This window comes from Bombina bombina, chromosome 2, assembly GCF_027579735.1.
Source record: "Bombina bombina isolate aBomBom1 chromosome 2, aBomBom1.pri, whole genome shotgun sequence".
Classification (NCBI taxonomy): Eukaryota; Metazoa; Chordata; class Amphibia; order Anura; family Bombinatoridae; genus Bombina; species Bombina bombina.
Window position 1 is genome coordinate 838,405,621 of NC_069500.1, and position 25,788 is coordinate 838,431,408.

Below are 25,788 nucleotides of genomic sequence, written 5' to 3' on the forward strand. Positions count from 1 at the left end.
AGAAAATGCAAAACCCCAGATGTATGTTTCGGCCTAGTGTGGGCCTCGTCAGTGAGGTGCAGCCATATCCCTCTAGGCACACTGAGCAACGGGTCCATGTTTGGATTCCCGCATCATGCTTAGGGAGACTACCCTAAGAGTCATAATTTGCATAAATAAAAAAAGAGAAGAGCTCAACCTGGGAACAAACAATAGCTTGTTCTATCGCTAGTTACCTCCCAAGAAGCAGCCTCTTTTTGCTCAACATGTGCCTTTCACCGAGAAGAACTTTATTGTAGCATATAAGTCTGATCCTGACTTAACAGTGCAGTTTAGCCCCGAAATACCAGGCAATCCCTTTCTGAACAAGATCGTCTGGGGTAGTCATGTTCCTTGTTCAGAGGAGAATTGCCTGCTATTTCGGGGCTGGACTGACCTTACTTGGCGGGATCAGACTGATATACTTCAGGAAAGTTTTTTTCTCTGTGAAAAGCACAACTGGGCTAAAAGAGGCTGCTCCTAGGTGGTAACTCACCATAGAACAAACCACTGAGCTGTTGTTTGTTCTTGGTAGAGCGCTTCTCTCTTGTATGCAAATTTTTATGACCCTGTGGAGGTCTCCCTAAGGGTGATGGGGGAAACCAGACGTAGACTCCTTGCCCAGTGTGCTTAGAGGAATATGGCTGCACCTCACTGACGAGGCCCATAGAAGGCCGAAACGATCGTCTGGAGTTGTGGAGTTGTCATGTTCCTTGTTCAGAGGAGAATTGCCTGGTATTTCAGGTGTTGGACTGACCTTACTTGGCGGGATCAGACTGATATACTTCAGGAAAGTTTTCCTCTGTGAAAAGCACAACTGGGCTAACACAGGCTGCTCCTAGGTGGTAACTCACCATAGAACAAGCCACTGAGCTATTGTTCATTCCTGATAGAGCGCTTCTTTGTATGCAAATTTTTATGACCCTGGGCAGGTCTCCCTAAGGGTGATGGGGGAAACCAGATGTGGACTCCTTGCCCAGTGTGCTTAGAGGCATATGGCTGCACCTCACTGACGAGGCCCATAGAAGGCCGAAACGATCGTCTGGGTTTGTCATGTTCCTTTTTCAGAGGAGAATTGCCTGGTATTTCGGGGCTGGATTAACCTTACTTGGCGGGATCAGACTGATATACTTCAGGAAAGTTTTCCTCTGTGAAAAGTACAACTGGGCTAAAAGAGGCTGCTCCTAGGTGGTAACTCTCTATAGAACTAGCCACTAAGCTGTTGTTCTTTCCTGGTAGCGCGCTTCTCTCTTTGTATGCAGAGTTTATGAATACTCTAGCAACTCCCTGGTCATTTCATTTAGCTTACATATTTCCTCAGACTGTTCTTCTGCAAAGAATGATAGCTCGGATCAAACAAGCGCCATCATCAGTAATTCTGACATTCTATCTCAAGGCCCTTCTATTATCAAGAACTCTAGTCTCTCAACTTTAAGGCTTGGAGATTCAATGCCTAATATTAAAACAGAGATTTTTCTGGTGCTGTTGTCAAAACCTTTAATTCAGGCCAGAATGCCTGTTACAACAAAAACCTCCTCCAAACAGCTGTTTAAGCAGACTTATTTGATAACGGGTCAGGGGATTCTATGGGCCGTGCCGCTCATGCGCACATGCACCAAATTGTTTCATCGCACGCCGCCGACTTGCCTTGCCCCGGGGGGGGTCATGCTTATGGGGTTTACAGGGGGTGCTGATGGGGCTTACATTAGTTACACAGGGGGTGCTTATGGGGGTTACAGTGGGTGCAGATGGGGCTTATGTAGGTCCATAAGCACCCACTGTAACTCCTATAAGCACCCCCTGTGTAACTTGCGTAAGCCCCATCAGCACCCCCTGTAAACATAAGCACAACCCCCCCCAGGCACAGCAAGTCGGTGGCTTGCAATAGAACAATTTGGTGAATGGACGTGGGCAAATCAAACGGACCGATCAGATAATACATAGCAAAAAAAAGCGTTACTGCATTATCCGATTGGTCCGTGAAGTCAGTGGCTGTACAACCAATAGTGTCTTGGCTGATGAGTAGGACCGTGTGCGCATGCGCGGCACGGCCCATAGAATCCCGTGACCCGTTGTTATCAAATAAGTCTTAAACAGCTGTTTGGAGGAGGTTGGGCCTCTTGCGCATGCGCAGGGAGCGCCACAAACCTACAATAGCTGATTACACGTCACCGGAAGTGACGTGGTACACACATTCCTATGGTAGACAACTTCTTTTAGAACATAAAACCTCCTTGGAACCCTAATTTGATTCTAAGAGTTTTGCAGGGCTCTCTGTTTGAGCCTATGCATGCTTTAGACATTCAGCTACTCCCTTGGAAGGTTTTGTTTCTTTTAGCAATTTCTTCTGTCAGGAAAGTTTCTGAATCGTCTGCTCTTTGTTGTGATGTGTTTCATCAGGTTAAGGTGGTTTAAAGGACTAAATCTGTCTTTTTACCAAAGGTTGTCTAATAACATCAATAAGGAAATTCTATTGTTATGCTACAAAGGATTTTAGAGAATCCTCTAATTTGTTTGTTCATTTCTTGGGTTCACACAAAGGCCAGAAGACCACAGCCATTACTTTTAGCTTCTTGGCTAAAACTCTTGATTAACGAAGCTTACTTGGAGGGCTCCCCCAAAACGCATTACAGCCCATTCGACTAGATTAGTTTCCACTTCTTGGGCTTTCAAAATAAGGCTTCTGTAGGAACAAAATTGCAAGGCAGCAGCATGGTAATCCTTACATACCCTTACTAAATTTTACAACTTTGATGTTTTTGTTTCTTCTGAATGGGCTTTTGGTAGTAAAGTCATCCAGGCAGCAGTGTCTGGAAATTAGGCACCCAGCCTAAATTACTCATAGACTCCACAGATTGGGTATTAGTTCCCAGGAGTAATGGATCACCACCTTGTGAAAGAAAACAACATTTATGCTTGCCTGATAAATTAATTTCTTTCATGGTGGTGAGATTTCATGAGCTGCACCAAGTTTTATTAAATAAAATATTTTTGGCGGCAGTTCTATTTTGCACCTCATTTTCCCAACTTTGTCCTTTTTTATTTTTCTACTTCTTTGCTTGGCTATATGTCAGACTGGCATACAAGAGAGGTGGAAGGCATAAAGTACTCTTGGAGTTTTGGGAACCTTTGCCTCTTCTTAATGGCCAGTAATTAAATCTGAGGCGTAAAATAGAAACTAATTTATCAGGTAATCATAATTTTTTTTTGTTTTCTCACCAGCATTTTAAATGTGTATATGGGTGATAATGTATGATAATGTTAATCCCAAAGAATTTAAAACTTGTACATTTCTGGGTATAGTCACATCAAAGACTATTATAAAACACTGTGCTGTTTACTTTGGTTTAAAAACACAAACTTAAATTCCAGGTACTGCACCCCACGACATCAGGATTTTGATGATCTGGAACGTAAATATTGGAAGAATCTGACCTTTGTTTCCCCTATCTATGGAGCGGATATAAGTGGCTCGCTCTACGACACTGTGAGTTTTCTTCTCCTTTCATCCCATTCTCTTCCCAGCATCCTACTTTCTTTGTCTTGCATTGCTTCCTCTTTTTGCTCATTCTTTTATTTGCTGTTTAAATAGCCGGAAAAAAAATAGGTGGTTCAGGTGTCATTCTTTTACAGAAACCAGCAATATGTTCTTAAACAATAGCTCAGCTATTGCAAATGAGCCTGTAAGGGACAAACAGTTTAACATTGTAATAGGAAATGTTTAATTATATGTAGTAAAAGTTTTAATCTTTTCTTTTTTTTTTTTATTTCCTCAATCCCACTGTGTTTCTATAAAGTAATGGTAGTTGCCATATAAGAACTCAGGTTTTCACTTTATCTTACTTATCTGCTGAAGAAAATTTAGGGCAGATATAAAACAGGCAATAAAAGAGTGTGCAAACCCTGTTAGTTCTTTTTTATCAATCCTAAAATTAACATAGCCTTGTTTGCACATTCTCTTTTATTGCCTTTTTTTACTTCTGTCTCTAATTGTCCTCAACAGAAGAGATAGTTGAGGAGAGAGCCTAGGTTCTAACATTGGAGCACCAATTACTTTATAGAAACTAAATTGGACAGTGAATATTATATTGTTATAAGTAGATAAAGAACAAAGGAGAGTAGCAGAAACTATTAAGTTGTAATAATAATGAATACAATGTAATAAACTGCAGCCAACCACAATTTCTTCCAGCTGTAAATAAATACAAAATGCTCTCTAACATAATGGAACAGAAGAAAAAATCCCAATAGTTTAATAATATAACAAAGAATAAAACAAAGGCTACTCTTTATTTTCACGTGATTCAGATTACATAAAAGCTCATCTGAAATCCCCTTTCTAATGATGGTTGCAGTAGAGGTGAAAATTGAACACAATTATGCAGTTTAGAATTAACATTTATAAATAATACATAGTGGGGCCCATTTATCAAGCTCCGAATGAAGCTTGAAGGCCCGTGCAGGCTCGCCAGAAACAGCAGTTATGAGACCGCTGCTCTATAACCTGTCCGCCTGCTCTGAGCAGGCGGACAGACATCGCCGCAATTCAACCCGATCGAATATGATCGGGTTGATTGACACCTCCCTGCTAACAGCCGATTGGTCGCGAATCTGCAGGGGGCGGCGTTGCACCAGCAGCTCACAAGAGCTGCTGGTGCATTGCTGAATATAGATAGCGTATTGCTCTCCACATTCAGCGAGGTCTGGTGGACCTGATCCGCACTGTCAGATCAGGTCCGCCAGACCTTTGATAAATATCCCCCAGTGTCTTCTCTTTGTAGAGCAACATAGCTGCATACAGGAGCATGAATGGATAACTAAATTCTTTTGATATACTGTATGTATTGCCCTGTGCATTATTAGTTCCTTACAGTAAATCCTGAATGACTCATTTACTCGTATTACTGGCTGGTGCATAATGTTTATTTCAGCATTGGGAGTTATGACACATACTAGTACAGTATTCTTTAACGGGACAGTATACACTCATTTTCATATAACTGCATGTAATAGACACTACTATAAAGAATAAGATGCACAGATACTGATATAAAAATACAGTATAAAACTGTATAAAAACGTACTTAGAAGCTGTCAGTTTAGCTCTGTTGAAAAGGTAGTTGGAAAGCCCACTGCAAGTGGGAAATAAGACACTCCCCCCTCGTTTGCATATGAAAAGACCCTTTACACAAACAGGAGCAAGCTGGAGAAGGTAGCTGACAGTATTCTCATAAAACTTTGGGGCTTGGTTAGGAGTCTGAAAATCAGAGCAATGTTATGTAAAAAATAAGCAAAACTATACATTTTTTTTAAAACAAAAACGTTATGGTCTATATAAATAGATCATCTACAAAACATTTATGCAAAGAAAAAATGAGTGTATAATGTCCCTTTAAGTTTCAAACTCCTATCTGACATTCATCTGGGGGATTTTTCTTTTCCTCCCTCAAACATATTTTAGGATATCAACTTGTGGAACATAGCAGGACTGAACACACTGTTAGACATGGTGGAAAATGAGTGTGGGATTATCATTGAAGGTGTCAACACGCCTTACCTCTACTTTGGTATGTGGAAGACGACATTTGCCTGGCACACTGAGGACATGGATCTGTACAGCATCAACTACCTGCATTTTGGAGAACCCAAATCTTGGTGAGTACCAAAAGTGCAGATGCACCTACAAAGGGCAGGAGGCAAGAATGGTAACACTTTGACCCTTGATGCAAATGAACATAAGGGAATCGGAAGTTGGAATGTGATTACTATTTATTTTTTGAAATGAGAAAATAGTTGGTATGATGGTAACTTAAAGGGAAAGTCTAGTCAAAGTTAAACTTTCATGATTCAGATAGGGCATGTCATTTTGAACAACTTTCCAATTTACCTTTATCATCAAATTTGCTTTGTTCTCTTGGTATTCTTAGTTGAAAGCTAAACCTAGGTAGACTGATAAGCAAATTTCTATGCCCTTGAAAGCCACCTCTTATCTGAATGCATATGACAGTTTTTCACAGCTAGAGGGTATTAGTTCATATGTGCCATATAGATAACACTGTGCTCATGCCTTGGAGTTAATTCTGAGAGGGCACTGTCTTAAATGCAAGTCTGTCAAAAGATCTGAGATAAGGAGGCAGTCTGCAGAGGCTTAGATGCAAGGTAAAAAGTATATTAATATAACTGTTGGACTAGCACAGGAGTACAACTTTTTCTTTGTATTTAACTTCTGTAACTCAAAATGAAATAAAGGAATGTGTTTAAAAATAAAATTCATTTATAAAATAGGACATTTGATTTGTACTCCAGAATCTACATTTTAATTTGTTTTGTGTTACAAGCACTGTTTAAAGGGATAGAAAGTCCAAAATGAAATCTATATAGGTGCATTTCAATTTGGAATAGAAGCATTTTTTAAATATACTTCCATTAGCAAAAATGCTTTTAATTAAAGTGAATGTAAATTTTGATGCTAAAGTGCCCGGTTTTTACAAATTCGATTAAAAACAGAGGCACTTTAATTCATCAAAATTTACATTTCACTCCTGTTGTGAAAAAATGCTTACCTTTTAATCTTCACAGCAGCTCCAGCTTCCTCCGGTTGTCGCAAGCCATTTCCTACGTCAGAAATGATGGATAGGTCATCCTCCAATCATGGCTTCCCCCCGGGGGAATCAGTGTCTGATTCAACGCCGTGATTGGAGGAAGCCGGAGCCCTCATTTTAGACCCAGGAAAAGGCTTTGCGACGGGCAGAGAAAGCTGGAGCGGCTGTCAAGATTAAAAGGTAAGTATTTTTTTACAACAGAAGTGAAATGTAAATTTTGATGAATTAAAGTGCCCCTGTTTTTAATCGAATTTGTAAAAACCGGGCACTTTAGCATCAAAATTTACATTCACTTTAAAGTTAATGTTTTTATATGGCATACCCAAATATCCTGTGAGGGCCCAGTACACCAGTATTTAAACACCACACCTTTCTTAGAAGGTCAGCTTGTAGGACACAAATTATTATATTTTCTGAAGCAATACACATCACAGTCACCTCTCTGAGCAAGCATGGTGTTTGAATACTGGTGCACGGCCTTCACAGGATTTGTGCGTATGCTGCTGAACAGTAATATCTTTTACTAGAAGCATTTTTGCTAATGGAAGTATATTGCAAAAATGCTTATATTTCAAACTGAAATAGTTTTATCTCTATTTGTGTTGTCTGCGAGTCTTTCTTTTCCTTCTTGTCTTATACTTTTGATTCAAAATACCCAGTCTAATATAATCTCTTTCGTTCTCTATGCATATGTTTATTCTCCCTTCTGTTTCCTTTTCTCTTTATCCTGCTCTCCCCTCTTCTACCTACTCAAATTATCTTCCTAATCCCTTCTGGGCTTCTGTATCTCATATTCCACCCTTCTGTCTTCTCTGATAACATAGTCTTAAATTCCTCTGCTCCTTATTCAATCAATCTTATCTGTACATTTCCTAATTACAGCCACTAATTAACTGAGCTGTTTGTGTGGCATTAATCAGAAAGCAAATATTCTGATGCCTAGGAGAGGTGAACATGCATGCCTCGTGTACACTTATTTTCTCACCTTTAACTGTTCTGTCTTCCTCTTAATTCCATTTCATACATTTTCTCTCAGAGATATCTTTTTATTCTGCCATATTTCTTTCTCTGTCTCCTCACCTTTTCATTAAATCTTTTTTATGTTCTTTCATTTTGTAATCTTTTGCTGTCCACTATTGGCTATTTTCCCCCGTGTTCTCTAAAACACTTTAAAATGTAACTCTTAATGAGTTCTCAAGTACTTGTTACACCAGCTGCAGAGCATTAAAGGGGACATTAAACCCAATTTTTTTCTTTCATTATTCAGATAGAGAATACAATTTTAAACAACATTCCAATTTATTTATATTTTCTAATTTGCTTCATTCTTTAGATATCCTTTGTTTAAGAAATAGCAATGTACATGGGTGAGCCAATCACACAAGGCATCTATGTGCATCCACCAATCAGCAGCTTCTGAGCCTATCTAGATATGCTTTTCAGCAAAGCATATCAAGAGAATTAAGCAAATTAGATAAGAGAAGTAAATTGGAAAGTTGTTTAAAATTGCATGCTCTTTCTAAATCATGAAAGAAAAAAAATGTGGGTTTAATGTTCCTTTAACTATATTGAATTTTTTTTTTTTTGTATTTGAAATAACTGTTTGTACTAGTTGAAACCATCACCCATTGATCTCAAGAACATGCCCATTTAAATGGACTAAGCCTGCACGAAACAGCAAACCTGCTCATATTATCTCTATACACAAAGCCTATTAGGTATTGAAATGTTGATTATATGCAGTGTTTCAATAAAAAACCCGTCTGCTTCAGATACAAAAATCTCTCATCTCCTTCTCCCCCCACGGCGAGGTTAATTTATGCTGCTAGCCTCTGTTTACTTAGCTTTTCTATCCATTACTGCAATATTTATTTTTTCTGTATAAGTGGTGGTTTAAACAGCTGATAGCGTCTATTTTAAGTGATAAAGGTAAAGGACATTTGTAAACAATTTAATGCACTCTAGCAGGTAAAATGGATCATTGGGATCATATTTTTTTTGTATAATATGACATACAATACGTGCCTTAATGTTGTAAGTTTTTCGTAGAAAAGAAATTAGAAAAGAAAAGCCACCCACAAATTCCTGAATGCAGTGGAAGCTCTGTAGCATTTTTACAGCTATGTTTTTAAAAGACATATACCATATATGTGTACATGGTATACATACGCAGTTAAACACTGCATTGCAAAAAGTCTGCTTATAGATTACATGTTTTAAATGTATTGCTTTGCATTCCAGGCTCCATTCCTGTGACTGTTTAGAGGTAGATATAAATGAGCACCTGCATATATCAAGTAATCACAGTGTAGAATGTTTGGTATTGTAGGATCAAAGTTCAGACTCCTGCAGGAAGCTGAACAGGAAGAAGCAGGCAAAATATGAGGATAATACTGAAAAGATGTATTGATTGGATTGCTAACAGGTTCCATACTTTCTGGCAAAGCTTTTAAAGACAAAGGTATTCATTCAAGAATACTAATTATCCACAAGGTAATGGCTTAACGTAAATTTAAATTAGCTTCCTCAGATTCAAAATCCACCTCAGTATATGGCTATACTTCCTCTAACTCTAGAAGGAAGAAGCATACAATCTTTTTCTTTTTGTCAGATTTAAGGGATAAAAAAAACACAAACGTGTTTTAGTTATGGTGAAAAAGTTTTGTAATATACATGAGCTATTGTGCCTGCTGCTTATACTTTTTCTTTTAGAAAAATTTGGAACATGGGGTGCAGTTATCTGATACTCTATGTGCATAGGACAAACCTACAGTGACTTAAAGTTCCCATTATTGTCACCTTATTGTCATGGATATATGGGCAAAATCTGTTCTAGACATCTGTAGCCTAGAGATTAATTGGGAGGGTTATCTAATTAAGTTCATCACCAAACCTCCAGATCTCTGTCACATCAACACACCCTTGTGGATCCAGTTAAGGCTACAGCCATAGTCTAGTTAATTGACAAGTTCTTCCAAGAGGTGTCCGGGTTTTTCCTCACCCCTGGTCTTGGCAAAGATGTTGAATGGTTTGTGGAGGTCTATGTTGGGCCTCAGGGCCTTGAACAGCTGCCTCACTATCCCCTTGTTCAAGATGGAGTCTGTTCTATGATCAATAGTCTCATACCACAAGGTGCGTATCTTCTGTCAGTAGGTCTCAAGGATGCTCATTCTCATATCTCCATATCTAAGAAGCATACAGTGCATACACTTGACGTGCGGCGATGACGTAATCTCCGCACGCTAACAGCAACTGTCGCTTCCCTGGCAACAGCCAGAGTGGCGCAACGGTTAGCGGCGTGACATAGCCCCCCACTCAAGGGTTCCCTCTGGTAAACCAGAGTCGGCTTCGAAGGGTGAGCAGCATGGAACTTGGAGACTAAAAATGGAGCATGCACATTTCAGGAAGGGACCCAGGAACGCTAAGCCACAGAGTAATCCTTCCAGTGTATGAGGTATTGGAGCTGCCTGTGTCTGATTCTGGAATCCAGGATTTTGGCAACCTCATACTCAGATTTGCCATGAATCAGGAGTGGAGGTGATGGACGTATGAGTCGAGTATACCTATTCGTGATGCAGGGTTTGAGCAAAGACTGGGTGAATGTTCAAGGTCTTAGACAAGGCCACACTGTAGGCAACAGGAGAAAGTCTTTTGAGAACTTTATAAGGACCAATATACCAAGGTCCTAATTTGTGACAAGGTTGACGTAAGCGGATATGTCGGGTAGAGACCCAGACACGATCACCTGCTTAAAAGGCACGAATATTAGCTTGATGATGATCGGCAAACCTCTTGTACCTGGAAATGGTTGAGTGTAACTTAGAGCGTATTCGTTGCCAATGGGTAGTGAGGTCAGTGAAGTGACGTTCTGCAGCAGGGACTCCTGTGGATTAAGGAGAAAGCAGAAAAACACGAGGTTGATAACCAGCTACATCCTGGAAAGGAGATCATCATAGAGAAGAATGCCAATGAGTGTTCTTTGCCAGTTCAGCTAGGGGTAACAACACAGACCAATTAGTATGCTGTGAATTGACATATGCTCTGAGATAAGCGTCAAGATCCTGATTGGTTCTCTCAGTCTGCCCGTTAGTCTGGGGGTGGTAACCAGGGGACAAAGAAACAGTGGTTCCAAGCAATTTGCAAAAGCTTCTTCAAAAGGTAGAAATATATTGAGGTCCTCTGTCAGACGATATTTACGGGGATACCATGGAACCATACCACGTGTTACAGAAAAAGAGTGGACAATTCTTGGGCTGTAGGAAACTTAGGTAAAGGTACAAAATGATCAAGTTTGGAGAATCGATCCACCACAACCCAGATGACTGTATGATGGTCAGAAGGAGGTCTACAACAAAATCCATGGCTATGTGTGTCCATGGTTGTTTAGGTATGGACAATGATTGAAGTAGGCCGTGAGGTAGGGAATGGGGAGTCTTATTAACAGCACAAGTCTGACAAGCCTAGACATAATCCTGAGAGTCTGACTTCATGGTAGGCCACCACACGTGTTGGGAAAGAAATTTAAAGGTTCTTGTCAGACCAGGATGACCTGACAGCTTGCTGTTATGAGCCCAGGATAGCACAGGAGAGCAAAGGTTTGGAGGAACATAAAGTATCTCAGGAGTCGCAGGGGCTTCAGAAGGTTTTCTTGACTGGGCACAATGCAGGCTATGAGGAAGAGAGGTGTTGAGCTGAGCAACCACACAGGAGGGAGGTATGTTGTGTTTGATAGGAACTTCAGAAGAGTCATTAGACTGAGGAAACTGACGAGAAAGGGCATCAGTCTTTTTATTCTTGGTCCCAGGAAGGTTAGAGACTGTAAAGTTAAATCGGGAAAAGAATAAGACCCACCTGGCCTGTTGAGTATTGAGTCAATGAGCAGTCTCTAATTATGTCAGGTTCTTGTGATTCGTGAGAATCTGATTGGGTTGGTAGTACCCTCTAGCCAGTGACGCCATTCAGTAAGGTCCATCTTGATGGCTAGGAGTTCACGATTTCCCACGTCGTAATTCCTCTCTGCAAGAGAAAACCGCTTAGAGAAAAAGGCCACAGGGTGCAACTTGGTTGAAGGGTCTCTCTGGGTTAAGACTGCACCAGCTCCTATTTCAGAGGCATCAACCTCTAAGGTGAACTGTAAATCAGGATGACGTAGCACAGGAGCAGTACAAAAGGCCGTCTTCAGGCTAGAGAAGGCGTCCACAACTACTAGAGGCCAATTCTTACAGTCTCTGTTCCCTTTAGTCAGCTCAGTGAATGGAGCAACAATCTTGGAGAAATTCTTTATAAACTTGCGATAATAGTTAGAAACCTCCCAGAATCTCTAACTCCTAAAATGTGGTGGGCTGCGGCCATTCCAGAACTGCTGTTAGCTTAGTGGGATCCATGGCGAAACCTTCTTTAGAGATTATATATCCAAGGAATCGAATCCGGACTTGAATGAATTCACATTTCTCTAACTTGTCTACCAGAGAATTGTCTCTGAGATGAAGAAGCACCTGTTTCACATGTTCATGATGCTCTTCCAGGGTGGCGGAGAATATGAGGATGTCATCTAAATAGACGATGACAGTACAATTAAGGAGGTCACAGAAGACATTAACGAATGCTTGAAAGACAGCAGGGGCATTGCACAGCATAAAAGGCATTACGAGATACACATAATGCCCTGATCTCGTGTTGAAGGCAGTCTTCCATTCATGTCCCAGGAAGATGCGAATGAGATTGTACGCCCCACGAAGATCTAATTTTGTAAAGTAGCTCGCATTTTGTAGTGAATCATATAATTCAGTGATCAAGGGAATAGGATAACGATTCTTGATCGTTATGTTGTTTAGGGCTCTGTAGTCGATACAGGGTCTCAGACCACCATCCTTTTTACCGACAAAAAAGAACCCTGCCCCCCAGCAGGAGAGGAGGAAGGACGAATGAAGCCTTTAGCTAAATTTTCTTGGATATATTCTTCCATAGCTTTGGTTTCTGCTTTGGACAGTGGATAAGTCCTTCCTTTAGGAAGTGGGGCTCCAGGAAAGAGGTCAATTTTGCAGTTGTAAGGGCGGTGAGGTGGTAGCACATCAGCTGCTTTCTTTTCAAAGACATCCGTAAAGTCTGCATATACTGAGGGAAGGTTAGAAGGGGTCAGAAGACTGTCTATAGGAATGTGTTGTAATGGAGTAACTATAGCCAAGCAGGAGTGAAAACAGGATTTACCCCAGGAGGCAAACTGTCCTTCAGTCCAGTCGAATTGAGGATTTTGTTTACGTAGCCAAGGAAGACCAAGGATAACTGGTTGTGCAGGAGAATGAATGACATCAAACTTCAACTGTTCAGAATGTAGGACCCCCACAGTCATGGTTAGGGGTGCTTATTCGAAATGGATTAAACCTGGTCCAAGGGGAGTGCCATCCAAAGTGGTTATTTTTAGACATTGTTTTTTCTGGAGAAGAGACAACCCTGCATGAATCATAAAACGGTGATCTAGGAAATTTCCAGCTGCCCCTGAATCAACAAAAGCCTGAGCATTGACAGAGTTCTGGAGAAAGGTGAGGGTAACAGGTACCAAGATCCGATAAGAATGAGGGGAATTAGTAGTGACCATGCTTGGAGGTACCCCACTCTTCCTTTAAGCGTTGGCTTTTTCCAGCAGTATATCACAATTCTTAAGTTGGTGTGCATTAGAACCAAAATAGAAGCACAGTCTTAATCTCCCTTTTATCTGTCTTTCAGATCCTGAGGATTTAAGGGAAGAGAGATCCATAGGTTCCTCTTCAGAGGTAACAGGAGGTGCTGGAAGGGTAGGACGGCAAGAGGGAAGGATTCTGCAAGTTCTCTCTCTCAGCTTGTCTTTCCTGAAAGCGAGAATCCAGACTGATGCAGAGTGCAATAAAATCATCCAGGCAAGAGGGAACATCACGATAAGTGAGCTTATCCTTGATGCGCTCAGGCAGGCCTCTCCGGAAGGCCGCCTTGAGAGCACTGTAATCCCAACTGGTCTCAAGTGCTAAGGTGCGAAATTCGATGGCATATTGTGCCACAGATCTACTGCTCTGGTGAAGATCCAGAGTACTCCACAGCAGAAGTGTGACCAGAAGTCCCAAATACGGAAGATAATGCAGAAATGAAGGTATCCGCATCGTTCAGGAGTTGAGCACTCTGTTACAAAAGGGAAGAGACCCAGGCTAGGGCCTTGACTTTCAACAAAGAAGTCATCACCGCACACTCACAGCAACTGACGCTTCCCTGGCAACAACCAGAGTGGCGCGATATCTACAACGCCAAGGTGGTTTACAAAGATTTTGGTTTCTCTCAACCAGAGAAGAATTTTTCATCTGCGTTATTTGGATGATAGCCTGCTGATAGTAGATTCTGTGTAATGGGCTTGTCATTAGAGAGGTAATTGATTTTTTTCAATTACAAAGGTGGCTTATGAATCTAAAAATAACAACTTTATCATTCTCAGGAAATGACTTTTTAGGGAGCAATTTTCAACAAATGCAAAGATGTTGTATCTCACAACAGAAGATCTTAGTGTAATAGCCTACCTCAGCAGCCTAATGTACTCACAATTCCTTAAAATCTGAGTCTGGCTGTGCCTGCTGAATCATCTCATGGCTTTTTGAATCCCTTAAATGATAGTAAATGTTAGAGAGGGATGATTTAAAGGCGAAAGTGCTATATTCATATTGCTTTAATGAATCTACTCTGTTTTAATTAATCTAATCTATTAATTTACGATTTTGAATGAAATAGAGAAGAAACACATGGTAGAAAATTGACTTTTAGTCCTATGGGATGACTGAAAAATGATATTGTTTTTGGGAAAAAAACTAAATTTATGCTTACCTGATAAATGTCTTTCTTTCTTGACATGATGAGTCCACGGATCATCATTAATTACTGTTGGGGAATATCACTCCTGGCTAGCAGGAGGAGGCAAAGAGCACCACAGCAAAGCTGTTAAGTATCACTTCCCTTCTCACAACCCCCAGTCATTCGACCGAAGGAAGAGGAGCAAAAGGAAGTAACACAAGGTGCAGAGGTGCCTGAGGTTTACAAAACAAAAAGACTGTCTGAATAAACAGAGCGGGCCGTGGACTTATCGTGTCAAGAAATAAATAAATTTATCAGGTAAGCATAAATTTGGTTTTCTTTCTAATGACACAATGAGTCCACGGATCATCATTAATTAGTGTTGGGAATCAATACCCAAGCTAGAGTACCTCGATGATAATGGAGGGCAAGACAGGCACCACCACTTGAAGAACCCTTCTCCCAGAAAAAGCCTCAGCCAAGACCAACTATCAATCTTGCCTTGCAATGCTGAACCACAAAAGCTTCATTCTTGAAAACCCAAGAAGCAGATACAGCCCTAGTGAAAAGAGCTGTAAATTCTCTCAAGACGCTGCTGTCCAGCAGTCTCATAACCAAACAAAGTACATTTCCAACCAAGGAAAAAAGAAGGAACTGTCCCAGAGAAATAAACAACCAAATAGAAAATTGGCGAAAATCGCCTGTAGACAGAGATTAAAAACACGCACAACATCCAAGTTGTGCCACTAACATTTGTTCTGATAAAAAGGATTGGGACATAGACAAGGAATAACAAATCCCTGTAAAGAACCACCTTATCTGAAAGAAAGATAAGATAAAGCAAAACACACACTGCCAAGCTGAGAGTTCCGAGACTCTCCGAGCAGAAGAAAGCCTTCCGAGATAACACTAAATATCTATGGAAAGTACAACAAAACCTTAAAAACAAGGTTAAGAACAAAGTTAAGGCTCCGAGGGGGAGCAACAGACTTAAAGGGACACTGAACCCAAATTTTTTCTTTCGTGATTCAGATAGAGCATGAAATTTTAAGCAACTTTCTAATTTACTCCGATTATCAATTTTTCTTCGTTCTCTTGCTATCTTTAATTGAATAAGAAGGCATCTAAGCTTTTTTTTTGGGTTCAGCACTTTGGACAGCACTTTTTTATTGGTTGATTAATTTATCCACCAATCAGCAAGGACAACCCAGGTTGTTCACCAAAAATGGGCCGGCATCTAAACTTACATTCTTGCATTTCAAATAAAGATACCAAGAGAATGAAGACAATTTGATAATAGGAGTAAATTAGAAAGTTGCTTAAAATTTCATGCTCTATTCGAATCACGAAAGAAAAAATTTGGGTTCAGTGTCCCTTTAAGGACAGGCCTGATTCTAACCAGGCCTGACAAGGATTGCACAGCTGGCACGACCACCAGACACTTATGTAGCAAAATAGACAATGCAGAAACTGACCCTTCAGGGTATTGACAGACCTTTGCCAGACATCCTAGAGACAGGCAAAATTCTAGGAATCCTGACTCCACTCCAAGAGAAGCCCTTGGCGTCACTCCAATAAGGACAAGTACACCATAGTCTATGGCAATCCCCTCGAAAACATGCCTGCAAGTCTGAGCCACAGTCTCAATGACAGACTCAGAAATCCCCACGCTTAAAGAAAACCAAGCGTTTAATCACCAAGCAGGCAGCATCAGAGAAACTAGATTTAGATGAAGAAGGGACCCTGACTCAGAAGGTCCTCCCTCAGGTACAGTCACCAAAGTGGAGAGATATTACCAGGTGGTCCACATACCAGACCTTGCGAGGCCACGCAGAGGCTTTTAGAATCCCCACCACTCTCTCCTGTTGAATACAAGCAATGACTTGTGGAAGGAGAACAAACAGAGTAAACTGGCATGACAGGCTAAAATTTAAGAAAAAAAAAACGCCAGAACAGCTATCAGGGCGGTCAGTGGATAACTTGACAATGAACCACACCTTGGAAACTAGGTGTTCTGCCGAAACGCCCTCAGAAACCAACTCTAGACCCCCCATTTGAGAGTTTACCTAGAGAACACCTCCGGAAGAAGAATCCACTACCCGGGAGGAAATATATGTCTGTTCAGAAGTCCAACTCTCAAATGTCCACCTCTGGAGAGAGGACGACAGACAGCCATTGTGAGATTCCGCCCACTGAACAATCTAAGTCACCTTTTATATGGCAAAGGAAACCTTAGATCCTCCCTGTTGGTTTAAATAAACCATTGAGGTGACATTCCCCGACTGGAACCAAACTAGGAAGCCACTGAGGCCAAGCTATCAGAGCATTGGAGATCGCTCTCTACTTCAGATATTAAAGAGAAGAGCAGACACTTCCCAGTCCATAATCTTAACGAGACCCAGACAGCATACCGGTCCAGCAGGTTGGCATCCGTGGTCACATCACCCATGAATATCTCCAGAAGCACAAGCCCTGAGATAGATATTCCTGAAAATTACTCCGGTAGAGAGACTCTTGTCAACTGATCCATATATATCCTTTGAGACAGATCCGATGCTCTCCCCTTTTATGGAAATTAGCATAAAGGAATGATGTCCCATGGAAACCATTAGACCACTTCCCTCCTAAATTGAATCACTGAAAGTGAAGGAGAATCAGCTGCAGTTAGATTCAAACTACCAACCTACTGGTTGTAAATAGTTAAGCCATCTACCGGACAACTAAAACTTGCTGTTGGCTAGGCAGGAGCCTGCAGAGAGAGGAAAAAGGAATAAATCCTAGATATCGGACCTCTGTTAGAAAACTTCTTTTAAAAACAGATTCATAAAAATCCACCCATGAAGATGGAACAAGGAAACACTTCTTTAGATTTAATTCCCAACCCTGAGAAAGAAGATTGGACAAAATCTCTTGAAAAAGAGAGAGCTACCCCAGGACCTAAAAGTCTTTCTTGGCTGATGAAACTCATAAGCAAGAGAAGCTCCCTAAACATGAGAGCAATAAACACACAGCCCTCCGGTCTATATTCTTATGAACAGACCCACCAGAACCAAAAGAAGGTCAGTACCAGAGAAAAATACCCAGATCCCGTTCCCAGACAGGGACTGGAACTCTCACTCCCAGCAAGGAACGTCCTGAATCCTGTCCAAGGAATGTTTCCGATCGTACCTGGATTTCAGAAATCTTAGATTGTATTCCAAACTCTACTAAGGAAGAAAAGAAAAGCTTTCCTTTAGACCTACCCCAGAAAAATCTGTAAGTCAGGTATTGTTCTGCCAAACCAAGTCCAAAGTAAGACTAATCCTTGGAAGGAAATATTGAACCTGCAACTGCAGCACTATAAAGCCTATAAAACCTAGGCTGTACCACTAAGCCACAGGTAGGCTTCTCAGCTGACAAAGACATTAGCCATAACACCCCGCGGCTAGCACCGCAAGCTTAACCCCTTGAGTGCTAACGACGGCTTTGAGCCGTCGCAGAGTTTCCCACTCAGGTGCTAACGACGGCTCAGAGCCGTCGCTAGCACTCTCCCACCTTGAGGGAGATCTGGGGGCTCCCACCCGCTCCTACCCCGGCGATTGGGCCTGTATAGTTACAGGCATCGCCAGGGCTACACGTTTTGCACGGTGATGTAATGCGCAATGTCGTGATGATGTCACCGCGCAACTTTATTGAAAAATGACAAGAATAGGGAAAGGGGGCATGCTGCTTAGAAGCATGTATCTCAGGCATATAAGCAGCTACAGAACCCCAAGTCCCACTGTTGGAAAGGTAATCGCCTAACCTTTCCAACTGTGTAAGTCTTTGGGATCTGAAAAAAAATCTAAAAGTTATAAAAAAATATATTTCAAAAAATTAAAAATACAAAAACCATTAAATCAGCTTAGCACCCAGGTGGGAAAGTGCTTAGCACTCAAAGGGTTAATAGACAAGTAATTGCTCTAAATGAACAATTAAACCTCCCGCTTCTTATCTATGAATCCGTAAAGGAGCAGGTACCCTCTAAAGGATCGAAGATCTCTGCGCCACAGTAGCGAGGCCCCTCTCTACTTTAGGCATTGTGCATTTTAATGGAGACAGCGACGGGTAAATCCTTGAAAAGACGTAAGACAGGGAGAAAGCTATCCCTAGTTTATCCCATTTTTGTGAGAATATCCAAGGTACGCCTATAAAAAGAAGGAACATCATATAAAAGATAAAGTTCACAAAAAATTTCAAGGTTGACAACGACAGGGGTATCGATGTCGTCCAAATAGCCAAAATCTCCTTTAACAGTACATGAGGTGTGCAGGCATACATATGAAGGAAACCACTTCAGCATCAGATGAAGGAATTATACTGTCCGCATCTGAGATTTTTAATCACAGAAGCTACTGGCGAATTCCCCTCACCGGACTTAGGAGAGAGAGAGCAACCTGTGTAGCAGATGAGAAGCAGAAACCTTACTATCCGAATATTTAAATGTCCTTTTTTGCATTTTTTCTGTAGAAAGGAAAAGCAGATAAAGCTGCAGATATCGCAGGGGATACCTGAGCTACAAATCTATAGGCAAATACACTCCTCCAGGAGATTAAAAGGAACCGCAGGGAACTGTATGTGATGCCATAAAGGCTTGGGACACTTGAGGAGAAAGCTATGAAATTGCCTAAAACAGCAACAGCAAACAGACATGAGACTCAGCATATAACAACTGATCTGTATTTCAGAAGGCAATACATTAGATAAAACAAATTTGTCCTGAAGGATATGAGGCTCAAAACAAAAGTGGCATAAATGTTCTTTCATATTATGGTCTATCAGCTCCAATTAACATATATTGGAAGTGTGGGTAGATACCCCAGTGGATAAAACTTATAATATAACATGTCTATTAAATCCTGTACTAGACGATGAAGGTAAATAACACATAGGAACATCAATGTGGACCTCTGAATATAATGAGCATGTCTACAACAGTCTCCAGCTCCTAAAAAGGAATGCACACTACACAGAATGGATGGAAAATACCATGTGTACTGTCACTTTAAGAGCAAAAATAACGTTAATTTCATAACCCCTACACGGAACCCACTTTTAGATTGAGGGGACATGCAAGCCAGAGGCAGGGAAAACAGAGCTCATACATTTATAGAGCTTTATATAACGTTAAGGCAGGAGGAGAATTGAGTTCCACAATATCGATAACAATTTCCTGTAAACAGAAAACACTCAGCGCCTCATCTGAGGAGAACATGATAAACAAAGGACAACTCTGTAGGGATCACATCGCAAAGATTAGACTTCCTACATGATGAATTAGTTGGAAAAGTCGGCTTAGTAATGGCGCCGCTTGGAAGACCCTCGGAAGCAACGTATTAACAATAATTGCGCAGTTAGAAACAGAGTGCGCCTCAGATCCAGCTTATCTGAATTCCAGCCATTAAAATCGCTCTGTATACAGAGCAGTAACGATAAAAAAGACAGCCCTTGTATACAAGTCTCTAACCTTGGTAAACAAAAGGAGCCATTAAGGAGACCTAAGCCCTCTCAGCTATGTAACTTCTTTAAGCTTACTAGAATTAAGAGCAAACTCAATAAACCTAAAAGGAGCCTTAAACATAATATCAATTACAAATGAATAATACACGAGGCATACAGGATTACCCAGATAAGCCTCTGAACGTACAAGAGCCAACACAAAATAATAGGGTATACTACTATACAGGAAAGTATTAACCCATACGGCAAGCAATACGCTCGCCGTATTCAGCATTGCACCAGCAGCTCACAAGAGCTGCTGGTGCAACGCCGCCCCCTGCAGACTCGCGGCCAATCGGCCGCCAGCAGGGGGGTGTCAATCAACCCGATTGTACTCGATCGGATTGATTTCCGGCGATGTGTGTCCGCCTGCTCAGAGCAGGCGGACAGGTTATGGAGCAGCAGTCTTTGTGACCGCTGCTTCATAACTGCTGTTTCTGGCGAGTCTGAAGACTCGCCAGAAACAGGGGCCATCAAGCTCCATACGGAGCTTGATAAATAGAGCCCCTAGTCTCCTAGTCACAATAGTGCCAGCATCCTGCTAAAAATATATCCTTCCAAGGATGTAATATGTCCCAAAGAAAGCTGCAGTATATATAATAAGTGCACAGTCCCCCTATATAGAAGAACAAAAGGCACTTAACTGCAATCCAGCCGTCCAGCAGGAGGACAGCCTAACCGGTATGAGAGGAAGCCACTTCTCACATCAACCTTAATGTAAACTTGCCTGGCAGCAGGGCAGCTCACTAGGTTTGCGAGGCATTCTCCCTCACATGGACCTGTGGGAAAAAAAAGGAAGACTGAGTAGTCTTACTCAGGCTTTCAAGTTAGTGCAGCAACAACTATTTGAGAGGCGCAGTGAGGATTATACCCCACAAGTTCCCAATTGCTTAAAAGCCACCACTGCTCTACTGAAGAGACTGACATTGGCTACGGCTAAACCCCAGGAAAGAGCAGAACCAACTTGCTCTGCTTTAAAATAATAAAATCTTGATTGAAGAATCTTCTTTTCAGACACCTAAATTTTATCACCTCCTTGCTTTTAACGTAGGCAAAGAGAATGACTGGGGGTTGTGGGAAGTTAAGTGATACTTAACAGCTTTGCTGTGGTGTTCTTTACCTCTTCCTGCTGGCCAGGAGTGATATTCCCCAACAGTAATTAATGATGATTCGTGGACTCACCGTGTCATTAGAAAGAAATAACTGACATCAAAACTAAAGAAGAGAAGGCACAAAAGGTTGACTAGTTTAGCAGTTTGTTGTTTAAGGGATTACAGTTTGCTGTTCAAAAGAGAAGACTAAATATCATCACAAAAGATAGGTAGGATGTAACTGAGATAAAGGAATGGAGGATGGCATAGGAGTTCTGGTGGGGGTTGCCATCTTAGAATGACGCCATATGTAGGAGTTGTAATGTTATGAACTTCTCCCCTTCTTTGTGTTCTGGTTAGCTCACTGTGCTAAAAACAGTTTCTGAGTGCATTACTTTAGTTTGAAGGCTACTCCTTTTTTCTGCATGATATTGACACCAGGGTAACAGGTCCTTCTTCTGCAAATGCTCACTGCTATGGTGAGTCTCTCAGACTGTTAACCCATGTATGGCTGTCTTCTAGATGGATACTTTGCCTTCTCTGGAGCCTGCTTCTCCAATGCTTAGGTATGTTACCAATTTTATATTTGGTTATTTCATACAAATTATCTTTGGGCTTATTATTATATATATTATAGTTTTTGTTTTTTTTAATTATTATTTATTTTTTTAGCCCTGAACATAATGCTACAGGTATCTCTGTTTGTACTTTGTGCTTGAATACTGCAAGATAAGAAACTTTTGGTGTATGGATTGTCCAAATTTATGGTGGATGTTTCTGTAATTACACTGCTTCTGGGAAAACTACTGATTTAACTGAAATTAACTAGTTCTGCTTCTAATGGAGAGATTATTAAATGTGACTTTTCTGATGTCTTTACTTCAACAGACTCTGCAGTTGTGTCTGAATTTATTACTTCAATCACAGAGACTTTGTGTGTTGATATTAGTGTTTCCTCTACTTCCATTTACTGGTTTTCTGATACATTTCCTATCTGAAGCGATTCAGCATTTATTTTTAGAATAATTTGCTGAACTAGAAAACGGCTTCGGTGCCAGAGAAACTTTTTAAGACTTTCCCAGTTCATAAATCTAGTTTTTTTGTTGTTTTTTTTTTCTAGTGCCCCCAAGGTGGGTGCGGCTGTTACTAGATTTTTAACTGAAAAACAAAAAACATTTTTTCCCTACTGGTAACTCTGGGGCCTTTAAAGATATGATGTAGAAAAACAATTAAACAAAACTTGTTATTTTTGCAACAGAGAGCTATGTTTCACCCTATACTGGCAATGTTTTCAATTGTTATGGTGCTGGTCCTTTTGTTAACTCCACTCTGAGTCAGAAAATCTGAGCGGTCTACAAATTTCAGAGCCAGAATGTATGCAGGTCACAACAGATTTCAGTAAACTCGGCGTGGAAACCCTTTCTCAGGGTTGGGATTGATCAGGCAAGTGGCAGGCAGAGATGTCTTCTCGTCCTTAAAATATTTTAGAAATCCTGGCAGTGTATTAGGCCCTTCTCCATTTCCAACCAGTTCCGCAGAAAGCGGTTGTGAAGGATTTATCAGACATAAGAACAGCAATGTATTTTAGCTTCAGTTACAAGGGAGAAAGCAAGCTTTAAGAGGTTGTTCCAATTATCACTTAGGCTTAAAGACATCTTCAACATGTCACAGCAGCTCAATTCCAAAGTGGACTGTCTCAGCAGACATGAGATTCAACCTACAGAATGGCAACTGAATTTGGAAGTATTCAGATTGATCAATAAATGGGATGTTTCAGATGTGTATCTCATAGCATCCAGTGTGAATGCTCAAGTTCCCAACTTTTTTTAGTTGCTTTCCATCTCCCACATCCAGGGGAGTGGAGGCACTGTCCCAGGTATGGAACTGATCTACGTCTTTCCTCCAATTCCTTTCATTCCTCAGCTTTTCAGCAGAATGCAGAAAGAAAGTTATATCTTTATGGTGATCCTTCCTTTCTGGCCTTGCAGACCATTGTTCCCTCTGCTTCAACACTCTCCATGGATTCAGTTAAGAGTTCTAAATATTTCACATCAAGGATGGATTCTAAATCCCAATCCTCTCCATTTGTAACTGACAGCCTAGCTGCTGAATTTGCATGTCTGCAGTCGTTCAGACTTTATTACAGGCTAGGAAAAAGGTTTTCCTTTTTGGTTTACTATAAGGTTTTGGAGGCCTTTTCTAAGCTGTTATGAAAACAGGCGTTAACAAAATGTTCCTAATGTCATCTTTTCAAATTTCTGCATGAGGGGTATCTTCAAGCAGTATGCCCCAACACTTGCAAGGTGCAAGTATTGGCTATCTCAGCTATTTCCGGTATTAAGTAGGTTCACAGCCTCTCATTATACAATTATTTTTTTTCAAGCTCTGGCTCATATCTTCACAACTTCTAGATATGTTATTCCTACATGGGATCTTCCTTTGGTACTAGAAACTTTGCTGGAAGAACCCTTTGGACCCTTAGGAGACGTTCCTCTATGATTTCTTACGTTGATAATCTTTTTGATGGCTATCACCTCAGCTCTCAGAGTTTCTGAATTACGTGCCAATGTCGGGGGAAGATCCTTACATTTCTTTTCATAAGAATAAAGTTCTTCTGACCATGCCTGATTTTCTGCCTAAAGTGGTGTCAGAATTTCATACCTCAAAGGATATTGTGTTATCTTTCTATCTTGATAAGGAGATGGCTGGTAAGTCACTGTACTGGTTGGATGTGGTACGATGCACACGCACACGCACACACACACACATATATATATATATATATATATATATATATATATATATATATATATATATATATATAAATATATATATATATATATATCAAATTCACCAAGGATATCAAGAAAACAAATAGACTTTTTGTGGTCCATCACAAACTCTGACAAGGCATAGCTTCTGAAAGTACTCTTTCGAGATGGATTGTTCAAGCCATCAAGGGCTTATTGGCAAAAGTGAGAACCTACCAGGGCTATGGCTACTTCAATTGCTACTCCAGAGGTAATTTGCCATGCAGCTGTTGGGAAATCTGCTCATACTTTAAATGAATATGAAACACAATTTTTTTTCCTTTCATAATTCAGATAGAGCAAGCAATGTTAAGGAACTTTCTAATTTATTCCTATTATCACATTTTCTTTGTTCTCTTAGTATCTTTATTTGAAAAACAGGAAACCAATAAAGATACCAAGACAACAAAGAAAAATTGATAATAGGAGTAAATTAGAAAGTTGCTTAACATTGCATTCACTATCTGAATCATGAAAGAAAAAATTTGGGTTTCATATCCCTTTAAAGGGACACTGAACCCAATTTTTTTCTTTCGTGATTCAGATAGAGCTTGCCATTTTAAGCAACTTTCTAATTTATTCCTATTATCAAATTTTCTATATTCTCTTGGTATCTTTATTTAAAATGCAAGAATGTAAGTTTAGATGCCGGACCATTTTTGGTGAACAACCTGGGTTTTCTTGCTGATTGGGGGATAAATTCATCCACCAATGAAAAAATGTTGTCCAGAGCCTGAACCAAAAAAAGCTTAGATGCCTTATTTTTCAAATAAAGATAGCAAGAGAATGAAGGAAAGTTGATAATAGGAGTAAATCAGAAAGTTGCTTAAAATTGCATGCTCTATCTGAATCACGAAAGAAAAAATTTGGGTTCAGTGTCCCTTTAATTAATCTCACTATATAAATATATATTTCTCCAACATAGGTGTGTCCGGTCCACGGCGTCATCCTTACTTGTGGGATATTCTCTTCCCCAACAGGAAATGGCAAAGAGCCCAGCAAAGCTGGTCACATGATCCCTCCTAGGCTCCGCCTACCCCAGTCATTCTCTTTGCCGTTGTACAGGCAACATCTCCACGGAGATGGCTTAGAGTTTTTTAGTGTTTAACTGTAGTTTTTATTATTCAATCAAGAGTTTGTTATTTTGAAATAGTGCTGGTATGTACTATTTACTCAGAAACAGAAAAGAGATGAAGATTTCTGTTTGTATGAGGAAAATGATTTTAGCAACCGTCACTAAAATCCATGGCTGTTCCACACAGGACTGTTGAGAGCAATTAACTTCAGTTGGGGGAACAGTGAGCAGTCTCTTGCTGCTTGAGGTATGACACATTCTAACAAGACGATGTAATGCTGGAAGCTGTCATTTTCCCTCTGGGATCCGGTAAGCCATGTTTATTACGATTGTAAATAAGGGCTTCAAAAAGGGCTTATTAAGACTGTAGACTTTTTTTGGGCTAAATCGATTGATTATTAACACATATTTAGCCTTGAGGAATCATTTTATCTGGGTATTTTGATATAATAATATCGGCAGGCACTGTTTTAGACACCTTATTCTTTAGGGGCTTTCCCAAAGCATAGGCAGAGCCTCATTTTCGCGCCGGTGTTGCGCACTTGTTTTTGAGAGGCATGGCATGCAGTCGCATGTGAGAGGAGCTCTGATACTTAGAAAAGACTTTCTGAAGGCGTCATTTGGTATCGTATTCCCCTTGGGGCTTGGTTGGGTCTCAGCAAAGCAGATACCAGGGACTGTAAAGGGGTTAAAGTTCAAAACGGCTCCGGTTCCGTTATTTTAAGGGTTAAAGCTTCCAAATTTGGTGTGCAATACTTTTAAGGCTTTAAGACACTGTGGTGAAAATTTGGTAAATTTTGAACAATTCCTTCATGTTTTGTCGCATTTGCAGTAATAAAGTGTGTTCAGTTTAAAATTTAAAGTGACAG

At 40.5% G+C, this 25,788-nt stretch overlaps 1 protein-coding gene across 2 annotated transcripts in view; it reads left to right on the plus strand.

Annotated features, from left to right (window-relative positions):
• Positions 1-25,788, plus strand: part of KDM4B (lysine demethylase 4B) — a 233,457-nt gene that overhangs the window by 78,823 nt on the left and 128,846 nt on the right. For both annotated transcript variants that reach the window (XM_053703174.1, XM_053703173.1), the window contains 2 exons: positions 3,391-3,505; positions 5,480-5,673. In XM_053703174.1, coding sequence (XP_053559149.1) covers positions 3,391-3,505; positions 5,480-5,673 — 309 coding nt within the window. The remainder of the gene's footprint in view (positions 1-3,390; positions 3,506-5,479; positions 5,674-25,788) is intronic.